This window comes from Scophthalmus maximus, chromosome 3, assembly GCF_022379125.1.
Source record: "Scophthalmus maximus strain ysfricsl-2021 chromosome 3, ASM2237912v1, whole genome shotgun sequence".
NCBI classification, from domain to species: Eukaryota; Metazoa; Chordata; class Actinopteri; order Pleuronectiformes; family Scophthalmidae; genus Scophthalmus; species Scophthalmus maximus.
Genome location: NC_061517.1, coordinates 9,106,883 through 9,131,983, shown reverse-complemented (window position 1 = coordinate 9,131,983; position 25,101 = coordinate 9,106,883). Strand labels below are relative to the sequence as shown.

Genomic DNA, 25,101 nt, shown 5'->3' with positions numbered 1-25,101 from the left:
TTTAAGAGCAGCTATTAGTCACTGTTATTGATATTTCTCCAGCACAGAGCCAAAAACATCAAAACAAAACCTGCCCCTCTGAACGCCACAGAAAGAGAGTACTTCTCCTAAAATATCACAGTATTTCTCCGGGGCAGCCTGCTGTATATTTGGTATATTACAACAATGAGTGTAAAACGCACGTTATAGCCGAAACCAGCCAACCATTAGAGCCGAATGACGCTTCGAGAAACTCGAAGAATAGAACATATTACTGAGCAAGACTACAATAACGGTCCTTTGCCGATATGTGCCGTGGATTCACATATCAGGTGGCAAAACAAATGTAGAAAACAAAGAGGGGTGTCCGACATTTTCTTATTGATCACTTGAATTCAAAAATATTAATTCTTCACATCTCATAGCTTTTGATCTGTTTTTCTCCCATGAAAATATAACATACGGTATAGTATTTTAGCACATTTCAAATTTACTGTATTGCATTCTACTTACCTGATTAGGTGTGTTTATTAGCCCTTAAATACACTTACTGTATAAACAGAACATACAGTACAGATATGTGAGATGACTCCAGCTCCACTTGCTCCAACAGAAATGGACTATACACAGTCTTTGAGGCTTTACAAATAGTATTACATTTTATTAATATATTTTCATAAAACAAGTTTAAGACTGTATCAAAAACTCAGTAAAAACATTAGATCTTTAACCATTTTTCTTATGGTGATATCAGATATGAAATGTACATAATTCACATATTGTCGTGGTTTCTTCTTTCCCCATCATTTTTGAGATAATGCATTATTTTTTGTGATGGGCAAGTAAACGTTTTTCTGTACCCTCACAAACTATAAAGTCTTTTTTTCTTTAAATGATTGTTGTGATCATAAATCTAGACATACAATTAAAAAATAAAAATAATTTTCCCACTCTGGCCCTCCCATTCCCCGACTAGGCTTACTGATAAAACACTAACATTATGTAGTTGTTGAATTTCACAGGCACACAATTATGTACATCCCCGTGTCCCCACGCCTCATCTGAGCCGACAACAGGCAGTGCACTAAACAGGACAGTGCAACACCTAGAGGCAGAGCAGTGATAATACAGTACTCTGAGCCACCCACCCCACAGAACCAATTCAATACTGGACAAATGATCCACCTCATTGACAATGTCGCAGATTCTCGCCTCTCTGTGGACCACAGCATTCCATTGGCCCATTCATTATTGTAGTGGCAACCCCACAAGGTTTGCCATGTGACCACAGACATTACCTTGGCAACAGCAAAACCAGTCATCTCACAAGCAGATTCAGTGGCACAGACATTGAGAAAAAAAATGAAGAAAAAGTTATTTGTTTTGTAACTTAATTAGGCTACATCCACAACAGACATGATCCGTGTAATGTCCTTTGTGTCCCTTTACCAGAGGAATCTCAGTCATGTGGCGAATTCAAGGATACAAAAAAAATATTTTTATTCCTCTCCTTATTGGACTACCGCTTACTGTGTTCAATTCTGTGCGAGACACGTAGTGCAAGGTTTAACAAGAATTTGCATAAGTGCAAGGTTTGCATGTTATTATCAAGAGGGAGCAAAGCATAAAACAGAAAAGAGAAAGATCAAAAGTCTAAGAAACAAACTGATTCTGTGTAAATTAAGTGTTTCATGCTTTCAGTTTGGCTTTTTGTATTTCATTCCCCTCAAGAAATAACAGGTGCAAAATCTTAGTAAACCTAGCCGAAGGACAGATAAGAGCGATATAGAACTCATAAAGATTAACATTGTGAGGGAGAGCCTCAAGTCTGTTGTCATGGTGACATCTGCTCAAAGGCCCGGTGGGCTTCAGTCTTTCCTGCTTCCTCATTATTTTCTATACAATAGAAATAGTACATCATTGAAGATAAAACCAACTCTTCTTGGCAAAAACAGAAAAAAATAAAAGAATAGGCAAGAAGTCAAAAGCAGATCTGAAGGACAAAAAAAGTAGAGTGCTGGAAATTACAAACTGTTCCCCATCCATTTGCCCATGTGCCAGTAGTAGAATTGTAAGATAGTGTTTTATCCATGATGGTCAAATATATGGGTATGGTTGCCTGCTCCTCTATAAAGTCAAAGCCATTTCATTGAACATTAAAATTACTCCTGCAGTAGTTTTCAACAAGCATCCCTACATTGCACCTGCTTTCCAAACTGAAAGCTCCAGTGTGCGTTAGGGAGGCACGTAGGGAGGTGGTGACCTGTACGATGTCATGTTCTTGGGGCGAGAGCCTTTTCCCTCTATTGGGACAGTAAATGGTGGTGGGGGCTGGTAAGGAGGGGCATTGGGGTCATCATCTTGATAAATAGAATACTCCTCCAGCAGATCCTGGTTAAGCAGGGTACTGTGGGGGCCAGCCATGTTTGGGTACTCTGGAGGGGGGAGTGGGGGCTTTTCCTCCTGAAGGATTAGAGGGATGCTGGAAGACGGGGGTGACTTGGAATCATCCAACTCATCTGCAAATATAATGGGAACTCCTTTCTTGATGAAAGTGGCCTGCTCCTCTATGGTCATCTTCCCTTTGCGCTTCTTGCGATAGCAGACCATAGCGATGATCCCGGCTATGAGCAGAAGAGCTGCTACCACTACAGCAGGAATAACAGTGTGTAGGTAAACATCATCACTGCTCCTACGACCTGTCCCAGGTGAAGGTGTAGCTGTAGGAAGAGCAGGCAATTGCACTTCTCCTGGTGGGATGAATGTGTAGCTCTGACATTTATTTGTACCACGAATGGAGATGTTAATGGGTTTGAAATCGGGCTCCATGGCTTTGATGAAGGCCGGTTTAGGTGTACCTTGGGGATCAGAGATCCTGTTGCTCAAAACTGTGATCTGTTCCTTCGGACAAGGACTCTGCTGGAGACTGTTATTGGTCCATTCAACCACAATGGAGCCCCTTGTGATGCTCCTCAGGGTCACTGTGCTGCTGTTGCGATCACCAAGGGCATATGACAACTTTTTGGTCAAAAGAATCTTCTTATGGACATCATTGCTTAACGTTTTGGGGTCACCATGAAAACGAGCAGCAAACACAACTGATGGTTTGTCATTGATAGACCAACGGTTGACTTGTACCTCAAAAGCATCCATGATGCTCCTCCCCCCTTTATCAGTAGCCAACATAAAGTACTCATGTTTTCCCTCATGCTGCTCCTCTGGAAGGCCGTACAAAAGTTGGATAGTGCTGTTGAATTGGATCCAAGAGGTTTCATTCACTGCTTCTCTTGGGGTCTTCTTCAAAGTCAAACGCAGTTTATCAGTAGTCCCATCCTCGTTGTCAAAGAATGTATCAGGAGGAATCTTAACCTCGAAGTAAGTGCCAACCCACGCATTCACCTGATCAATGGCATTGCGGATCTCTGGGGATTGATTCAAGTCTGGAGCCAAAGAAAGAGGAGTGGTGTGTTTGGGCGGTTTAGCTGTGGTGGACTTGGGTACCCCGGGGGCTGGAGTGGAAGATTTGTTTTTCTTGGGTTTCCTTGTTGCAGAGGGTTTAGGTCTCTTTGTGGTGCTTGGTGGTGTTGGCACAGCAGTGGCCTCCACAAATGTCGGCCGGGTCATGGTCGGCTGGATAGGGATGGTGCTTGTGGTTCCTAGTACTCTTGTGGGTTGGGGAGGCCCGAAAACCGGTGTGTGGGCAATCTGATCCCTGACCCTCATTGTAGGCTTCACTGGAAGAGGCAAAGGGCCTCGGACAGGGGGAACCGAGATGTCTGTAGCTGGGGCTATTGAAGGTGAAGTTGGGGTGGGCACAACACGTATAGGCGGCTCAGGGTGGCTAGTTGGAGGAAGCAGGGACGGCACTGGTGTAGGAGTATTGTTCAACTGCCGTCTGACCCGTTTCACTCCATGGGGCTTTTTGTTCACAATGTGCCAGCCAACCACTGGGTACCCCAGGCTGGCTGACATGGTCCCATCCTTTGCTGAGGATTGGACACTGCTAATGTCAGGGATGCTACCCTGGTCAAGGGCACATCCAAGTTTCCATGACAGTAGAGCTCCATTCTCCACCACCTTCTTAGCATTTCCCGGTCCAGCCATGAAAGCAGACATGTCAAATAAGCGGTTGTTGACAACAGGGACCACCCTCATGTGCTCCAGGGGCACATGCGAGAATTTTCTCATAATGCGCAGCAAGTTGGCCCTCTGTTCAGCAACCATCTTTGTCAAGTCAGCATCCAAAATGACAGTGAGGACAGTGACAGGCTCCTCAGAGCCACAGGTGAAAGGCTGGAGGCCACTGACATCGGACTGTAGAGTGAGCAGGGCTGGTTCGGAGTCTGCCCTTTCTTCTGGGTAAACTTCAAGAGAGAAGACTGTATTGGGGAACACTTGGCTGCCAGTCTTCTCAATTATTTCCTCTCCAGACACCAAGATATGATACACACCTTTGTCCTGCTCCAGGGCCAAACCTCTAAGGATACAGCTTTCTTTGTCCCAATATAACCACGTGGGTAAAGTCTCCTTTCCCATTTCAGTGAGCTAAAGGAGGAAAACCATATAATTATTACAGTTTTATACTTCTTAGATAAAACATAATTGTGCAAAGGCAAAACTCATTAATAACTTTTAATAAGTAATGATCATATTCCTAAAAATATGTGGCAACGAGTGGATGTTTGGGTTCAATTTGATAAATGACTATATATATAATTCTGTATTCAGTTCCCCGTTTCATATTGACCCAAGTTGACAGTAAAACAGGACCTAGAAAATAGAAACTTGACTGCAGAAATCCTTTGATTACCTTCACAACCCCTAGCCCACTCCCAAGTTCATTCAGTTCATCAAATCTTGCCACATATGAACAGGAAGCAGAGTGAGCTTCTACTCCTAATAACAACTATGTGAGTCATCAATCTTCATTTTGACTTATAACTGTATGACAAGATATCATCACGCATCATCTCTTGGGCCAATAATAATCTCAACTCATTCATAAGCCTGACTAGAACAAATTGCACCAGTTATCTTTAACCAGCAGTGACAGTGATCAAATCTGAATGAAGGAATAAATAGTATTCAGTGTATCATATATCGCTAATATGACAAAACTTTTTTAAACATATGGCCACTTTAGTCTCCGTGGGGACATAAAACAACAATAAAAACCCATAAAAAATGTGTGTAGTTGTATGAATGTACATTTTCTGAGTATAGTTAAGGCCAAAACACAGTATTTTCCCAATTACAATTAAGCTCTGTATAAAATTAAATGTTTTAAACCTCGTGCTGTAACAAAATTAGTCTTTGGTTATTTTATCCAGCATTAACATCGAGGGAGGAATTTATTTTTAGACTGTTTATGTTTTTTTAATGTAAACCCTGAAGCTAATAAAATAACAACTTCAGTCTATCGACACAAGACAAATTCCTCCCACACCACATTGATAAATGTAGGGAGTCTTTTTTTAAACACAAACACTGCTCTCATTGACTGATTAATTGTAACCTCATTAAATTACTTCTAATTCATTTAGATGCTTTTATGTTACGTAGTGAGGGATTTAATATAACAATGAGAAACAATGGATTGATCACAATATTGAATTGTTCTTATGTCAATTCTTCAGAGCACTTACATAGACATTACAGCTTGCATTGGCCGGTCCTGGTGGAAGCTTCAACTGGAACACCTGGCCCACGATTGCAGATGAGTCAGGTATGCCAGTGTGCAATCCCCCATTCTTTGCAGAGGATTCTGGGATAGCTGTAGGTGGCCCTTCACCAACTAAAGATGCAGCAGCCTGGAGCTCGGAGAGCACAGAGGACTGCATGGAAGCCTCTAGCTCCACAGATATCATCTCCACCACAGTCTCTTGCTGTTCTGGCACGGTGCCCTGGGCCATGGTCACGAGAAGTCCAAATACCAGAGGGATAGTCCTGCATGAAAGAAGCCCACTCCTCCCAGCATCCCCATGGCTCATGTCTCTCCTTTTATTGTGCATAGCAATAGGCCTTTGGGCTGTCCAACACACGGCTGTGAACAACTGAGGAGGCCACATGCACTGAAGTCAGTCAGATGATATACTGATGAATCGGATTCCCTATTTATCGGCTATGCTCAAACATGCAATTTTTTCCTTTGTTGCGTGGCCTGATCCATGAAGACGTCTTCAGCAGCCTGTTAAGACAGCCATATCAAACAGCTGTGAGAAGAACAAAACAAACATCAGCGCAAACATACTAGTGTTTCTGCTTGTTACAATTAATACTTTGTTAAAACTGCATATTGTGTATTTAACACTTTAGTTTGAAAAGATATACAACAACACTACACTTTGCCTTCAATGACACAAAAGGGCAATTTTTTATAAGTTATGTCAATCTCTGATATATTAACATCCAAAATTACAAATTACGGCTCATTGCAGGGTAAACTACTGAGTCTCTATTAGATAATATGAGTAATGGAGGGGTAATGAATGAGTCAACAACAGAGTGATCACAGCATTTGTCTCCTCACGTCAATGAATAAATTAAGCAATACTCGGAATTAATAAAACACCACACATTTTTACTAAATCTGTTTTCCCCCATGCCAATACAATAAAACAAATCTTGTTTGTTTACAAATTATATACTTAAATTAAGTGTAAAACATAACTTTAAATAAATAACACACTCCTACCGATCTTCACTTCTCTGTCATGGTATTTTAAGAAATAGCTGTTCTCATGTGATGTTTGAGTGTCAAGGGTTGTTTGTCTTGGTTGTAAGTTTTAATTAGGTGCCCTGAGGGTTGGAACCGGCGTCTCCGTTGTGCTGACCCAGCCAACCCCAATCCTGTAGCACTCACAAACGGGCAGAGGAGGGTGATCCAATTGCCTGGAATCCTAATGCCTGACTGGCACAAGGCTGAGATGTCAACTTCTACACAAGATGTTGCCAAACAGAGACTTCTTACAGGGGGTCGTAGTATAATACATTTCATTCACTGGGCAACCTTATGGTCTAGAGAGTCTACGCAGTGTCGTAAGTAATTTTATACAGAACCTATTCCTCTAAGAATGTTTTATACTGTTTGAACAAACCCTGCAATATTTGTACGATTCATACAGGAAAATGGCCAGTAAAAGACGGCTGCACTGCAAGGGGACAGGCATCTCGCAGGACACAACTATTTACTTTAATATAGGCAATAAAACCCACGCAATTCTCATTGTTTAGGGATAAACTATAAAATGTAAGAAGCGCAATAAAAGTTCAGTTCTCACATTCACCTACTTGCTTTCCATCCATTTTTTTTTTTGGACTAGTCAATCACTTACATTTCGTTCAGAGCTGAATTACATTGAAAGAAAGTACCATTCAAATCAGAACCATAAAATAAAACCAGCACAGCTGCTTTGATTTTTGACATTCAATCCGGTTTGAATCTGAATCCTATGGATAATTACATCAAGTGTCTGAAAGCAGAGACACCATTATCAAAATGTTTCTGTTCACTTTCAGTTCTTCCTGGCTGAAGACATAAAAACAAAAACCTGTAAAACCTATTTAATAAAACTTGTTAGTGATTCATGTATTCTAACAGTGGCTTATGAGTGCCTGCATTTTCCCTACCGAGGGGGGCAGAAAGATTTGCAATAGAAAACATTGTTGCAGGCGGAGTGACAAGATTTGTGGGAACTGGGAGTAAATCCTCATACATCCGGTGCAGACCTCAATCCAGTATCTCAGATTGGTGTCAAAAGAAAAAAATAAATAAACAAATAAATTAAATTGATGAGAATATCCCTGAACCTACGCCTCCTTTTAGGCAACACATTACATTTAATACATTCAGTTTAAAATCCCATGGGACTAACAAACATTTAACAACACAGCCTTTGTACAGTATTTGTATGTTGCTTTTATAATTGAATTCATGTCAACGCATCAAACGTTTAGTCAGTTGGCCTTGGATCTTGTAGTTTAAATAATCTCTGACAAACCAAAACTCAGCCTTGTGTAAACCTGCAAAAAATCTTACCACAAACAGCTATTTTTGAAACGTTATTTTCTATGGACTTGAGCATAGTCTGTCTCCTTCACAACTTAAACCTATTTCTTCCACATCCGTCCTATCAGATTAAGATGGCAAAGCTTTCCAACCGGCGTATGAGGAGAAGCTTCGACAGACAGTGTGTTATTTATTTGCTGGGAAATCTATTCCGTCAGTTGATTGTCTCCTTTTGGTGACTCCTAGAAACATCTAGGCCATTGTACGCAAGACAAAAAAACTCTACTACTATATTGTGGAATTCTAATCTCAATGGAAATGGTGTTGATTAATATCTACAGCAGGTAGAAGTGGACTGTTATGACTCAACGGCCAGCTGGGAAAACTAAAGAATACAATCAATTCATATCCACAGGGAACCCTCTACGACCTTGTTTTTAGTTTGAAATGCTGGATTATTTGTTTCAAATAAAGAATATTTCACACATAAGGTATATAAACAAGAAAATTCAATTTAAAACAACAGGGGGAAAAAAAACCATCAGTGAAACACTAAGGAGAGTACGGAGTCATGTCTCTCCGAACCCATTCACCAGGTTGAGACATGCACCTTATCTGTGATCTTTATCTACTGAGTCACTTCAGTAGGATTTCTACCCCATGACCCTCTCCCCACTCCATATCATTTTGACTTTCTAAGATCCAAAAAAGATCTAAAAAAAATTTAACTAGTCTCTTTAGGACATGGTCATTTAGAAACAAATTTGAGGCTAAATCTTCAATGTCGTTTGATTTAGCCATCCTTTTGTGTTCATATGTAAAACACAAACATTAACATGAAAATAGGTTTTTTCCATAAGCTTAAATTCAATAAAAATTCGAGCACTACACTTCACCTCAGGCTGTTGCCATACATGAAAGAAAAACAACCAAGAACATCTGAGCATCAAAGTAAGCTCGCCACAAAGTGGCCTAGATTCTATCACGTTCTTATTTAACTGAGTGAGTAATTTAAAATTCAATTCAAACAACATGTCATTAAGATATATCAAATGTTTTAATATGCTGACTTGAAGTGTTTCAAAACAAAATGTGCATAACAGGATGCTTTTGAGAAGAGTAAACCTTAACAGTAACAAATGTGTGTTATTTGAGGAACTAACAGGTAATCAAAACATGGCTCAACAAAAGATGAAGCCATGTTGCCTGTAGTTTACAGGATTGACCTTGAAAGCCTTGAGTACAACGTCATTGTTATGGTTAGAACGATTCTCCAAATCCAAGTTCAACAGGCTCTACCTGCAGTGGGTTTGGGTAGCCCGGTTCCAAGGTCTTGTCTCATGATACGAGTCTGGACGTTTCTATCGAGGTCATGGTCTCAGTTTCAGAAGCATTATGCCCTTATTCATTGTGCTTATCACATCACTCTGTCAATACAATGATCTACGAACAGCGCGCACACATTCAAAACGCTTTTTCTTTTTTAAAACACAACCCACCTAAATGACATTTCACAGAGCTCATAGGAGGTAAATTGTGCCTCATTGTCAGAATCATGATAAATAAATTGGGGCCAAGTTTTATACAACTCTTTCTTGCTAGAATATTTAACATTCATATAAAAATGTTATTTTTGGGGTATTTGAGTATAGTAAAATTAGTTAATCTTCCAGCTGTGGACACACTAAACTTCACTGTTTCTATGCCAGGCCCCTTTTTCCATGTATGGCGAACAGTATGGTTGATTTCTGCCCATTAAACACTGCTGGCGTGGGACAAAACTGCTTAGAACCATGGTAGCCATGTTGTCTCCAATTCAACAGCAGTTAAAACTTTAAAACCATCAAAAATAATTAGGGCTCCGATACACAGTGGCACTCAGGGCCCAATTGAATTGACGTACCACATCCAGCAGCCACTAGATAGTGCCTGAGCTGAATAACAAATATATCCAGACAAGACGAGCTTGCTTTGCAACTGGATGTTTCCGTGTGTGTTGCCCACTACACTGTTCAAACTCAGTAATGAAACATGTGGGGGAGAAAAACAGTAAATGAGCCTAGGCTGAGTTAATGTGTAAACTGCCATGGTGACCCTGAGAGCAAACTCGTTTCCATGCTACCACCATGTGCTGTCAAAGCCCAGTGCAGGAAGTCAACAGATCATGTGTCTATGTTTTTATTAATTCAAAAGGACCTCAAGTATGAGTCAAGAGTTAAAGGGATAGTTCAGTGATTTTGAAGTGGGGCTGTGAGTTACTTATGCATAGTTAATATGTTACCTCATGGAGATGGTGATCAGCGATGAAATTTAAGGGAGTTTGGAGGAGAAGCGGAAGTAGCGTAAGTCTGAGTCCCACTGTTGCAGAGGGGACCACCGCAAAACACCTTTTTGGCCACATTTTTAAATCCTTACCTAAAAAAAAATCTGTTCAATTGTATGCTAAAGGACAAAGCAAGTGAAAAAATACATCCTTTAGCATACAATAGAACGGATCTTATATTTTTAGGTAACCTTTTTAAAAATGTGGCGGGAAAGACGTTTTCCGGTGGTCCCCTCTGCAACAGTGAGACTGTGACCTACGCTACTTCCACTTCTCCTCCAAACTCCGTTACATGACATCGCTGATCACCATCTGCATAAGGTAACATATTAACTATGCATAAGTAACTTAGACAACCCCACTTCAAAATCTCCGAACTATCCCTTTAAGTGTCAAGCGTAAAACAACGGCAGAGCTAATTATCTGCCCTGTAACGCTTCTCAACAAGTGACGCTTAATCAAAGCAAATTAGCTGCTGTCATAAAATCGTCTGCTGCCTTTCTGAATTCAAGTGAACTAACGCACAGTTACTACAACGAACTAAAACAGCTCGTTATTCAAAGGTTAAAACAAAGCGACTGGCAGCCACAGCTACGCGAGACACGCTGGGAAACCCACGTCCACACCGAGTTGGGCTAACACCAGTCTTTACCGATGTGACCGCATTGACGACGACGAGCACTGGATCGATCTCGATCGATTCCGTTGTGGTTTCAAACAAAAAAAGAATCTGTGTCCCAGAAGATAATCAGTCTTACAGCTAGCGTTAGCTAGCTAACTAAAAAAAATCAACAAAAAAAACCACGTTAGCTACCGGGCCCGTTTCACTTTGCCCCCCGTTTCAACTGGGCTCGGGTGGAGGAGGCCCGTGTGAACGAGAACGACACCTCCACCTTGATGCATCATTTAACAACCCGCACTAGTGTCATTGTCGTGGTGGAGACAATATCGTCTAAAACTGCGCAAAAGCCACCAATGAGTGCAGCTAGCGGGTGCGCTGGGTACCAGCCTGCGACCGTCCGTCGCTGGCGCAGGGGTGCACCTGTTTTATTCTAGGCGGACACTAGGAGCGGGCGCTGCTACTGAACCCACCGCACAAAAAGCCTGGCTCTCACAAATAAAACACTGCCGCTACCGTTGAGCTAAGCCAGGCGACACCGCCGACAGACACTTTCTTTCGTGGGCCGTGACTTCCAACAGACGGCGGCGTTGACGTGAGTCAGCTCCGTCGCTGCCAAACGTGGAACATGAAAGTCGAGTAATACGGGACGGACGGAGCCGCGGTTAGCCACTGATAGCGCGGCTAACTGACGAGCTAACGTGCTAAGGAGCGTATCCGCGGTGACAAATATAAGCCGGTTCACTGTGCTGACGAGAGGACCGGGTTAGTCCGCGGTGGCCGTGTCAAATGAGCGGAGTTAGCGAAGGTGACGCGGGTGCCATTTTCTTTTCTTAATAACGCCAATGAAACGACAGCGACAGAAGCCGAAAAAAAAAAAACTGACCTTGTTAACGAGCTAACGTTAGCTAACTCGCGCCGTAATGTCTCCTCTTCCAGCCGGGGAGCGCCGCGGACACTTCCCAAACGCCATTAAGCGCGTCGCTCTCCCCTCCGCGCCGAGGGAAGGTGTACAGTGTGTGCCGTCGGCCAGCGCGGTGTCTGGGCACAGTCGAGGGGACGAGGTGCCCCTGTGATCCACAGCCAGTCCACCGCTCTATAATGGTAAATATGTCGGCTGCCACCCCTCCCTCGCAGCCTCCGTCCTCCTCCTCGCCGACAGGTCCACAAGTTGGGAGCCCGATCTTGTGGACCAGCAAGACTCCGCCCTCTCTCCGACTCGGAGACGTGCAGGTGAACAGATGAAGCCGGTGGGTGCTCTTCAGTTGATTGTCTGTTACTGACGGTTGCGCTTCATTTCTGTAGCCAACACACAGTGCACAGCACCTGCTGATGACAGTCACACGTCTCCATGTGTTAGTCCAACTTTGATTGCATTTGTTTAGTGACCTGAAAGCAAGCAGGCTTAGAGATGTGATAGTTAAAATAGCCTGGAGCACATCTCTCTTTGTGTGAAATGACACTCACTGATAAACAGATAACATATTTTGTGTTTGTGTGTCTTTGGTGGAACGTTCCCAGTGTGGCCCCCCGAGCAATGAGACGACTCCGTCATCTTTCTGAGAATTTGATTCGAACACCATAACAGCATTAGACCCTTGTAAGCTTATACTTTTACGACCCCCTGAAATCATTGCCATGATTTATTCATTTTCAGGTTGTTAAAATGAAATTGAATATTTCTATGGACATTGTGGCTGTGGGAAAGTTGCCCAGGGCATATTTGTTTTGAGTAGGACACAATGTTGTTCCTTTATTCATATTAAGAGGGCAAAACAAACATCTAGACAACAGAATAGACAGAGACATACATCATATTTAATATCCGTGCTTCCTCCTTCTGTGATAATGCATGGCAACTATCAGCCAACAGACATGGCCAGGACCGCCATGGCTTCATCTCCTGCCATTGGGGCTTACTTATCGTTGTGTCTTTTCATGATACACAAAGTATTAAATTAAATGTAAATCCATTCATTATTTGTAGCATGTAGTATAAAGATTTACTGTTACAGATATAATCATGACATCACATTTGACAAGTAAAAAGCTAGTAGTTGTTTCTTAAGTGGCAGCTTTTCTCAAAGGACAGTTTAATGAAATCCATTGTATTTCATTTAAATGTCAAGTTCTTTATTTTATTTTATTGAACCCTTCATCGCAAGTATATATGAAAGGACTTTACAGAGACTGAGCCCACACAGAATGAAAAGCAGTGAATGAAATGACGCAGAGGACAGGATACACAATGGCACATTTGAAAGACTTAATGAAAGTTATTCTAGAACCATATCCCACAGCCTTCTTTGACCTACAATTGTACAAACAGCGATATCTACCTGCAGAACCAGTTCTGTTTAGTGTAGATATATCTCAATTATAAAGATTAAAAACACCAAGTTACTTAACGACCTGTGGCTGTACTGATTTACGCAGCAAAAATGAAATACACCCCTGAATAGACCTCTCTGGTTCTGTTTCTGTTCTTCATAGCATTTTCTCTTGGCTTTACCGAAACACACTTAGATTGAAAAAGTTTGTAAAAGTCGCGAGCCAACATGCTCATGTTTTCTTAAGTCATACAGTTGAGATGAGTCTATTCACAGTCTAAAGGTTATATTTGTCCAAAGAGGAGTATTGACAACAGAGCTGACTTATTCTCTGTTTGTACAGGTGGAAAATGATATCAGTATTTGCACATATCTTAAAAATATTTATTTATCGCCCCATATATACGTTCAAGATTCTTTGTCAATCCATGATTTTAGCATCATTATTTATAATAACATTTAAAACCAAACTACAGAGGAAACAAACTAAATGAGGGTCATGTTTTCACTGAACTGCTGGGTTTCTCTTTATAATATTGAAAGTCTATATAGTGCCTTGAGATCATGTGTGTTACGATTTTATAATTCATAAATCTGAAAAAAACCCAAGATGTGTTGTGCAGTTTAGCACAGAGGGATTATCATACAACCGTGTTGCACAGAGTTTGAGATAATGTGGGACTGCATCCATGCGTTCAGTCTCTGAAAAACACTTGCCGGCTGAGTGGAGGCAACTGTGATAGTAGTCACAAGATTTGAGCATGTGGCTGTTTAAAGGTTCACGGGTTCAAACATCCAAAGATGAAGAGCTGTCAGATGGAGTAAATTTAGTCAATGTCCAATCCATGGTTTTAAAGATTAACTCCTGAAATAAAATTCAACACTGTTACTGTCTGTTACATCAGTTAATGCTGGTTGCCGTCCTGGAAAAGTCAGTATTGGTTGGTGGAGTTGTGTGATAGACATTTAAACCACTTCTTGCTCTCCAGCATTCTGCACTGCAAAAGATTCCTTGAGATAGTTTTTTTTTTTCTCCCACCTTGACTACTTCCTACTTTCCTCTCTTAAGCTGAAACGGATACATACAAAGATGGAGGCATTTCTTTATTGAGATTTCTTTGAGCTCATACATGAACCGACGGGTCATATTAGCCTGCATTATTATGGGTTTAAATAGGGCAAGAGCTCTATTGGGAACAATACTTGAAAGAGCAGGGGGAAGTTTAAAGAAAGAGGAACATCTCCTAGACTGAGAGCCAGTGCTGGAGAAGAGGAAGCAAAAAAAAAACTTAACACGAACCAGCAATCACAGATGTCATTATACTATCAAATAAAACTGCCAAATAGAACAGTGAAAATGGCTGTTCTTATCACTTGCTTTGCCAACAAATGATTGGCTGTCTTTTACTCCGCAGAAAATATTTGCGTGAAATATGTAGTGCAATTTATGTGACACTATCATCATACATTATCGTAAAGCATACACTGTGTGAATATCTTGGAGCAAAATTGACTTGATGTTCATGGCAACGAAGAAACTTCCCTCATATACTAATATAACCCTTGGTAAGCATGATTAGGATTTTAAGATAAAGAAAAGAGCCTGTCTGTAATAGTTCCCAGACCTGTCAATCATCTGAATCTCCTCGACTCATTCACCCCTGCAAGGCGACAGTATGAATATAGCGCATGCATCTATAGTGTCTTCATGTCTTGCGATACTAGATTGTTGGTTGAAAATCTAAAGTAATGTTCTATTCAAAGTCAACATGCACGGGAGTGGGAATTCCTTAAGAATATTCCTAATACAAAATAATTATGAGATGATAAGCCTTTATTTTCTCGGATATGGATGTTGCATGAATTCATTTTTCAAATCATTGATTTAATTTACTCTTTACATGGCACATCCAGAGTAATGAGAATCTCTTTCATGATTATATTACGCCCCTTAATTGTCTCTAAATCAAATTAATACATCATCAGCACAGACATATGTAAATTATATCAATGTCCGCTGAGGAGAATGCATACATTTCCTTGCCGTTGCAGTTCTCTCATCCTTTTGTTTACACTTGAGGCATATTATGGATGAGGGATTTCCATTGGAAATACATCACCCCCCTCTCATTTCGTCAAAAGACAGATACACAAAAACACCTGCAGGTTTACCAGACCATGATAGCCCAACCGCAGAGGGGCTTTCATGTGATTGCACATATCAATCTGACTCTTGATGTGTGAGCACAGAGCGAGAAAGCGAGCGGATCAGGAATCAGCTGACTCCCCACATTTTCTTCCAAGTGACTTATTAGAGGGGGTTATACTGAGCAGACTGTTGGACCACTGAGGGGGTTGGCTGAGTAGTGAGACCCTGAATAGAGCCAATCTCCGCTCCCTCACAACTGTATATTACTTTAGACAGCCTTTACTCAGTAACAAACGGAAAGACCCTTTCTGCTTTTTATACGTGGAGCTCACAGATCACTCTTTTTGAACACAATTCTTGTCGCAGACAGTTGTGATTTAAAAATGTCTGCCCTGTATTGTTTAAATGAAGGTTTCAGGAGCACACCATTTCCCTGTTAGGAGTTTTGTCTTTGGTCTGCAGTGGGTGTCTGCTTATGCCATCACTTGTTATGTTGAGTTGATAATAGAACAGGGAGAGGGAGGATTTCCTTTAGGCAAAGTACCTACACCAGAGTACTGTTCTTGTTTGTTCCTGCCCCCCGGTGCTGTCTTCTCACTGCTCAGCACAAATAACGTTTTCCAAGAGGTACCATCGTTACTCGAACATGTTTACACAGAAATTGATTGTTAGTGAGCCACTGCCCTCTGAAAACATCCTCCCATGTTAAAAGACAAAGCAATTATTCACCAAATACTGTCTTATTGAAACACAAATTGGGACTTGTAGTTTCATCTTGTCATATTTATATGTATCTCACTGTAATTTCCAAGTCCTGCTGAGGCAATTTAGCTGATAATTCACAAATTACACTACATAATTGATCCACCATCAGAGACCCCAAAGGCAATTATAGTGGATTCGTCATTAGCATTTCTGTACATGTGACCAGTGGCATATCAGGCTAACCCATTACATGGCACACATGCAGCTCCCAATGAGGTTTCATGATAAGTGGAAGTCTGAGGAAAAGCCCCTAATGGCTTTTGTGGCTTGGGTAATAGTTTTGTTATCACAGACAAACAGGCCTAATGACTCTGAGACGCATCAAGAGAACATCAGTAAATACAGAGATCAGCAAACTGCATGGCCACAGGATGACCCCAATGAGGAGCAGAAGCCCCTCAGTAGCCCCTATATGTTGACTGCAACACTTTAGCAATCACCTGAAATCACATTTAGACAACCCAACAGTGCAGTAACATGATTTCACTTTTCCTAAACAAGACTCCAAATTACTCTTTTGCACATTATAACTATAACTAACAACTCAGTAACTACAGTAATCAATCTTACGGTTAGGACTTAAGAAACAATTTAGTTTCATGATGCCTGTAATTCTGTGTGGTAGTGACAAATACTTGATGGTGGTCAGTTGGTTCAGACATTATTTTCCCCTTTTGATGAATTATATTTGGTCTAATATTTTCATCTATTACTTAAGTCTTACCAGACTAATGACAATCCTGCAATTTGTGTGTAGTGCCAATTAGAAAATGTTAGCAAGCTATCACACAAAACATTTAGCATTTAGCTCAAAGCACCACTGTGTCTAAGTACAGCCTCAGAGAGCTTCTACCATGGCTGTATAGACTCTTAGTCTTGTTAGTTCCCTTTAAGTAACCTTAGATGTCAGATTTACCTGAGAGTGCATGGCCTATATATCTGGAAAAGTCCAATCCCTGCAAAGAGTGACGAACCTGTTCAGTGTAACCTGATATGGTCCTCTCCTGTTACCTCTCTGGTCTAGATAATCATCACCTTCCTGTTTTTTGTCCTCAGCGGGCTAAGAGATTTATTAACTTGCAAGAATGTGTAAGGTCTCAGGAATGTGCTCCATTGGACCTGACTGTGACTGGCACTCACGCCTAACGTGGCAGGCAGCTCTGTCTCGGAGGTCTGTATGGGCGGCCAAGTCTATGGCGCAGCCCTCCTGCTTGAAAACTGGCTGAGGCCCGCATGGGCTTCGGGAGGATGCAAATGGGGAGAAAGTGAGGAAATCTTATGTTGGGTCCCAGGTGTGCATTTAATGCAACCTATCAATTGAGGCCTTGGGACAGACTACAAACCAGATGAAATTGTGAGAAAGAGATGGAGGATGCATTTCAGCCTGCATGGTAATGGTACAGATTGAGATGGAATGAGTCAACAGCTACGGGAATCACAGTCACAAATCCATCCAGGTGATATGTGGGAGAGTGTGAATTAAATCTAGACTCTTGGGCGTATCACTCATAATCCCATGTTTGTCATATCTACAATAAAAGACAACCAGGTGAAAAAAGAAAATGGTGGCATTCAGGGAGAAGGAATTGCAGCGTCTGAAGCTGCCTATTATGTGTCTCCCCATATCCACCCACTGCTTAGTCCAAGGCTGCCTGTGCTGCTTAGCTCCTGCACAGGGACTCTCTGTGATACTGCAGTGCTCTCAGTGGAAGGAGCGTGGTGCTGATGCCAAAGTACTGTTATCCAAATCCGTCTGCACTGTCTCATTTAACAGATAAGAGGCTAATCTACAGGGTGGGCAGGAGATAGACCTACAAATACAAGGCCCCTCTTGTTGTTCCCTCACCACTCTCCACATTCCTGGAATCTGTGTAGGCATGTGCAGACAAACAAAACCTTGAGGATCTTTTTCTTTTATCCTCTCAAGCTCAGACATGCTGCAATATAAATCACAATGCATTTGTTCTATTTATTTGCATGAATTCCTTATTCTCCTTCCAAATGTTGTCAATAGACAATTGTATTATATTCTATGATATAGTCATCAAATAAGCATAGTTCCAACTAGGCTAACGACAAGGCTGGTGGAAAAACTTCTGTATTCGTAATCTCAAATGTAAGGAACTCTACAATGTTTCCTGATTAAAATAATTAAAAACTGGAAGGATTCTGCTCTAAATTGAGGCCTCTATGATTGCAGATAGTGGCAGTCCAAACAACGTGACAGGATTTAACAGCAACAACAATCTTTGATACTCAAAACTAGTAAGACGTTTCAGTCCTGACCAAGAAATTTGAGGTTTAATACCTGACCCTAATCCCTAGGTCAGCTGTTAGGTTGCCAACGGGAGAACATTGTTGCTATGCTAGCTAGCTTCCATTGAAAACGCAAATGAGTGCCCTGCCTAATTATGCATGGGACAACAAAGGGTTAAGAACCGATGAATAAACAATGGTTCCAATAATTAAAGCCCAGGGCACAGGAACAGGCAGAAACTGGCACGCCAACTCGCTCTCTCCCAGCACGATTCTTGTAAATTGTTTTTGTCCTTTTGTTGGCAAAGTTACAAACATTTCGGCCTTTATCCTTCCTGTCAGCCTGACAAATCGTTTGCATACAAGGAGTTCATTATCAAGTTGCTGCAGGAGGGTTCTTATTTGAATTTGAAATTATATCCATAATTAAATATTAGTCTGCATTCCTTTTGATTTCGGCATCTGCAAACATGGTGCACCTTTCTGGTTCAACCGCTAACTTTTTGGCCAAAGTTGCTTAAGAACTAAAAATGTGTGGTGTTGCCACAATTTCGTGGTGTTGTGTACAAGTACAGTATTGTGCTTGAGCGCAGATCTCATTACCCGTTTCCCAACATCATTGCACTTTTAAGATCAAAAGCTGTTTGAAGGTCTTCATACCTGATATGTGAAACTCCGATAGCCCTGTCTCTGACGTTACAGTCAAGAGCTTTGATGTCCTGGGATAGGACATGATAAGTTGAGTTACGTGAAAGGTTTATTTCACACTTTTCTGTTTAAAAGGGAAGATTCATTATTTCCAAAATACAATCTTCTCCATCCTGTGCTGTATTTTAAGGTGTGCTCTTCCTCGGCCACTGTGTTCCTCCAAGCAACGTCGTCTGACGTTGTCATCCTTGCACACAACGCAGTCGCAGTCCAGACTGTCCTCGCTTGTGGTTCCCTGATGGTGTGACCAGCTACCAAATGCTATCAGAGCAGCAGCATCCCTCTCTGTTTTCAAGAACCTCTTGAAAACTCATCTCTTCCGAGAGCAGCTCCTCTCCGAACACCTCTGACTCCCTTACATGCCTCACTCACACTTCCCTTGCACTTCATGTGCTCTTATTTACCTGATCTCCTACACTTACTGAAACTAAAACAGATTTAGCACGTTGTACTTAACGTTGTTCCTCAGTTGTAAGTTGCTTTTGATAAAACTTTGAGGTAAATTTAGTTATCAGATTCTTTATTCAGGTAATTTTCTGATAATGCAGTTTTGAGTTTTTGTTCTCCTCTTTCACACCTCTTTGAAATGAAAAGTCAGAACTTCCCACACTTTTCACCATGCTTATCAGATTGAGTTCCTGCCTACAGGCTGTTTCCAACCGCAACATAGAAACCACACTGTCATAATGTTGCCTACCTTTGCTTATTTGTGCACCTGCTGATGACACAGAATCCTTTGGCCTGTTCCAGACATAGCCCCGAGGATCGCTTCCCCTCACATCTGGCATGAGCTCATTATTTTATTTTATTTCACAGACACTGATTTAAGGGACCTACAAGCCTCCACCATGGCACTGTCTTGTTATTAAGACATTAAAACATGTATATTTTTGCGTTTTTTCTGCATGATTGTAAAGTGAAGACCTGCATGAAATCTAAGCAACTTAATTGGTTTAGTTAAAACTGAGGCACGATTTTTAAACAAAGCTTAATTTTTCTGGGTGCAAGAGGAGACTCATTATTATTAAAAGAAAGAGAAATGTAGTATCTACTGATCTTTATCTTCTACAAAAGTAAGGAGGCTGTTTAAGTCTTGCATTTATGAGACTTTAAAGTAGTCCTTTTTAAAGTCCTATCTTAAGGTTAATGACTAGCATTGAGTGGTGCCATAGTGTGCTGTTGGTTTTATATCAAAGCACAAAGGATACCTTATCCATAAAAATTAAAACAATGTAATCTGCGCTCTGTGGGGATAGCTTTTAAGGCCTTGATTAAAGTATAATTGTTTTATCATCTCTGTGGTGAAATTACACTTATCACTCTAAAATCACCACTTTAACAATGGTAAAGATGTATAATTTTTCTGCACTTTCCTCATGGTTAATAAATTTAGTATATGAAATGTTTATTTTGTTTGTCAGTTCACACCTCTCTGCTTCCCAGTGCCATGCAGCTTTGTAATTTGTGTACATAACTTGTTCGCTGCAGTTTCAAAATGCAGATGCGCCTTCAAGCTGTGTTCATGAAGTCTGATGCAAGCAAGCTTTGTTCAAGGACACATCGAGGATCATCGATGATGAGAGGGGTGAGCATTCATAATTCACTCTCCAGCCCACATTTCGCAAGGCCAATGCTGAGATCTGACCTTTTACTCTACCTCCCTGCCTATGTAACAACTAGGCCATCAATGATCCTTACAAGATGATGTAAGGACTTAAGTAGATTACATTGCCATGTTTAATCTTTCCATATTTTTGTCCATGGCAACTTGACTGTTTTCAGCCAGTGCTCTGTCGACATAAGGACATTAGTGGAAGACATACAGTAAAGACGTAAACGTATCAACACTACAGTTTAGAAATATTCTGATTCAAGTAAAAGTCACGCACTTAAAATTAGCTGAAGTTAAAGCACAGAAAAATAAGCATCAAAATAAACTTCAAGTACCAAAAGTAAATATTTTTGGAATATAATAATTGATTAATCGTTAATATTTGTATCGCTTTGATTTTGTTGAAGTTGGGTCTGATTTTAATTAATTTACTTGATAGGTTGTGAATTTCCTTCAGGGATCATTCAAATCTGATTTGATGTCAATCCATATGAATACATCATAAGTTGTTAGTTGATATTATTTTGTTTTTTATTGATCAGAATACGCAAAGTAACTACTAACCAGTTTTGCCGCATGAGAAGTCCAACATCTGTCTCTTAATTGTAAGTATGAATTAACAGTATTTGGGTAGATGTGTAGACAAGTAGTGAGGAAATACAGTACATATGTTAAATAACATTGGGAAGCAAAGAGTTGTCACTCCTGTCAAATTCCTTATAGGAATACAACATAATCCCTACTTGCAATGGACGATTTGCTTCACTGTCTGTCCAAGCCATAGGATGTCACTAACCGTTACAGATGATTTTATTTCTATTTTTTTCTCATAGTGATCTTAAATTTAATTCAAACACCAAATATACATCTAAAAGTTTATTTGATCACCTGGTACAGCCCCCTGTGGATCTCTGAGAAGCTCATAACTAGATTTTTATTTTTTAAAGCTGCTTTTGTCAAACTGTCATTTAACTTCTCTTATTTAATTGGATCTTTTCCAGTCACTGTCTCTGGAGTGTATTTATTATTTTGTGGGTGTTTTTACTCACAGTGTGAATTGCATAAATGGAGGTTGTTTAAATGAAAATAGAAGCAGGATGAAATGAAATCTGCTTATGTTACATTGAAATGGAAAATAAATATGGAATCAGCTTGTCGTCCTCTGCGCCTGTCCTGCATCAGTTCAAAAACAGATACTTTTCCATGAAGTACATACAAAACAAAACAGAACAACACTTGCGGAGCATGGCAAGCATAATCCTATTTAATACTTAATCTCCTATTAGTATTCCAACTCCAGTCTGTTCTGTCCAATGTCTCCTTTGCCTCCATTGTTGTAATTAATATACTTGCTTCAAAGCAAAGCCATAAATCTTCAAAGGAAGATATATGGAAATGTGCTTTCTAATGTACATCACCATTCTGCATGTAAAAGCAAATCATTGTCACGGTGGAAAACACTAAATAGGAGTTCGCTGTGCACGAGTGTGTGTATGCATTTTATTTGGGGGTTTCTCTGCAGCAGACACTGAGACACCTGTGGCTTCTGTACTCTTATCATGTGAAGAAAGAAGGAAGTCATTTTGTTTGTACTCGAAATCGCTTTCATGTTTAATGAGTAAACGTTTTCAAAAAACCCAAACAAGAATTTCAATTGCTACTTGTTTGACAAGGAACCAAAGATGGTTTTCAGCTTTAAAGAAGATCAAGCTACATGCAGGAATTACCTTAATGAAAGGCGAGCCTACTCTGAGCTCTGGCATGTGGAAGCAGACAAAAGTTGAAAAGGGCCCCCACCTTCCCCCTCCATATGTCGTCAATCACCATTTGTCAGGACAACGTTTTAAAAAACACGCCATGAAATCCAATGCTGAGAATGTTAGGTCATGTTGAGTTTGTGCATGAGAGGACGGGGAGAGAAGAAGAGAGACATTCCATGGCTGAGTAATTGTAGTTGTTGCCCCGGTGTCATCTCTCGTTGTTTCACTAGCCTTTCAATATGAGAGGTATTTGTTAAGCCTAAATGCTTCCAGACATGCAGGGATGATATACATTGTGTTTGCCAAAGCAAATGGGAATCTGTATATCATGGCTGATTTCATCGCAATTTCCAGCTCTATTTGTTTTGGGTTTTTTTTTTTTTTAAATAATGATGTTTCAGTGAAAACACTCAGGCTTAACCAGAGTACAATTAGAAATTATTCAAATCCAGATTCACTCGCGGTTCGGGCACTACAAAATGAATCCAAACCACTAAATTTAACCAAATTTGACGTTGTAAATCTCTCACTTTACCTCACACTGTGATTCATCTGCATGGTGTTTTGCATTGCACTGTGTTGCACTGATGCAATCACAATTCCCTCTCCTAGTTGATGGCTGCGTCATTTCCAACAGTCTGCACCTGAGCTGTTTTAAATCCACATGACCTTGACTGATGGCCGGTAGGTTTACCTGAGCCACACACCCCTAGTGCTGTTGTGTGTGTGTGTTTTTTTTTATAACAAAGTGGCCTGTCTCTGCAGGATGGATTTGAAATCACACAGCACCTCCTTCTGTTTGAAAACCAACATGTCACAAGTTAACACAGTAAAGCTCTTACATGGGTAAGTGCTTTATACATTGGGTGCCATTATGTTTAAACTGCAATAGAGTTGCCTTTGCATGGTTCACTGATTAAACTATATTAGGGCATATGCTTGCTCCAAAGTGATGATTTCCTGTCAAAAGAATTGAGGCATGTTTGTAATTTGTTTTCCTTCAATCGTAAGCTCTAATATGGCTTTATTCACTCCGTGGCACCGGTTGTGATAATCATGCCTGATAATTACATCTTTTTTATCTCAATAAGTGACACTGTGAGTGTTAACCTAGTGTTCAAATCTAGCAGCTCCTCAAGGCGTGACTTTCATCATACGTTCGGGAAATAATCTGCAAATAACCTTAACCTGTGTGATCATATCTTCTGTAAATATTTGCCTCTTTGCCCACCCCTGATCTTATTTAGTCGCTTCAGTCCGGTATTGATTCCCAGCCTGGAGAAAATGTCACAGTCAGACAGACAGAGCAAGAAAATGTAACCGCTCAGAGAGACGGTAATAAAAATGTCAAGTAGCAACGAATGATGGTGTTTTATTCAAAATATGAGCACAACTTCACATCCGTCCTCTTTTAATCCTTTGGCATGATTGAGAGGCACCTGAGAAACAACACAGATCATTTGTGGCACAAATGGAGATGTCAAGCTCAAATTATACCCTCACCAAGGAGCAGTGGGAGTTGTATGGACGCCTCTGAGCTAATGAGCCGCTTTGTTCAAGTGAAAATTCACAATAGGAGCATTTTGCCTCGGTGTGAAATGGACTAATTCATATCATTATGTCCCGTTCACATTGTTTGTTTCACATATCTCGGTGGTTAGACACTTTATAATGTTGCTGGCATATTATTATAGTAATTATTATCATTATTACTATCATTATGATTGTTGTTTCATGTGATATAATAATCCAGAGCCTGTGCAGGCATACAGGGTGTAGAAAATGTATGGATGGATGGATTGAAATATATGAATCTGTGGATACTTTCTTCATTGGGGTGAAAATAAAAATGCAATATCAGGATTACTACGCAAGATGGCGCTGTCAGAGAGAAAGTTACTCATCTCACGCGACAAAAACTTTAAAGGAAAATGTCAAGGTCGTCAGCCTCATATTTGCAACAGCAACTTTGATTAAGACAGTGAATTATGACTTGAATAGTTTAAAATCAGATTTAAGATTCCCAGGAGGCCTATACAGTCCCATAAACCTTGTGGCATATGTGGTTTCTCCTGTGCATTGTACATTTCTCCACGAAGCTGATTGAGACAATGGGCTGGCACATATTCGGGAACTGTCCGATTGATTCAGCTTCATCTACTTTCCCCGGTTATGTCGTTGATTTCGGAAGGTCGGAGATTGTGACGGTGGAGACTCTGCGGAGCGAAGCGCACTGCGCTCCCAGCAGCCGGGGGTCCTGTGGGGACAGAGAGGACCGCACCACTCCACACCGACCGAGCGCAGTGGGAGCTGGAAGGCAGCTGAGCAAGAGGATTTCAAACATTTAAAAAATATATATTTTACCCAGAGAGCACTCGGCTGTCTCCAACGGGCTGCTGCCTCGGGTAATGGTGATCAGGTCGAGCGGGGTGGTCGCCTGCACCTCTCTCTCTCTCTCTCCCTCCCCCCCCCTCTCTCTCTCTCTCTCCCTCCCTCTCCATCTCTCTCTCTCTCCCTCCCTCCCTCTCCATCTCTCCCCATCTCTCCCCATCTCTCTCTCTCTCTCCCTCCCTCTCCATCTCTCTCCATCTC

General features: G+C 40.9%; 1 protein-coding gene and 1 long non-coding RNA gene across 4 annotated transcripts; one reads left to right on the top strand and one right to left on the bottom strand.

The window, feature by feature from the left end:
- Positions 1-611: 611 nt before the first annotated feature.
- LOC118316633 (dystroglycan 1) lies at positions 612-12,089 on the bottom strand. Of its 2 annotated transcripts, none has more exons than XM_035644636.2 (3): positions 11,816-12,089; positions 5,625-6,191; positions 612-4,524 (listed from the first exon to the last, which is right to left on the bottom strand). In XM_035644636.2, exons 2-3 carry the CDS (start codon positions 6,045-6,047, stop codon positions 2,215-2,217), a joined length of 2,733 nt encoding a protein of 910 aa, XP_035500529.1. In that variant the 5' UTR covers positions 6,048-6,191; positions 11,816-12,089; the 3' UTR covers positions 612-2,214. The 2 variants fall into 2 exon arrangements, with proteins under 2 accessions (XP_035500529.1, XP_035500530.1); XM_035644637.2 differs by having other exon boundaries at positions 5,625-6,166.
- LOC118316634 lies at positions 12,042-25,052 on the top strand. Of its 2 annotated transcripts, XR_004795238.2 has the most exons (6): positions 12,042-12,179; positions 20,626-20,722; positions 21,292-21,354; positions 23,122-23,193; positions 23,275-23,355; positions 24,701-25,052. It is a non-coding gene; the product is annotated as an uncharacterized LOC118316634 (long non-coding RNA). The 2 variants fall into 2 exon arrangements; XR_004795239.2 differs by lacking the exon at positions 21,292-21,354.
- The last annotated feature ends 49 nt before the right edge of the window (positions 25,053-25,101 follow it).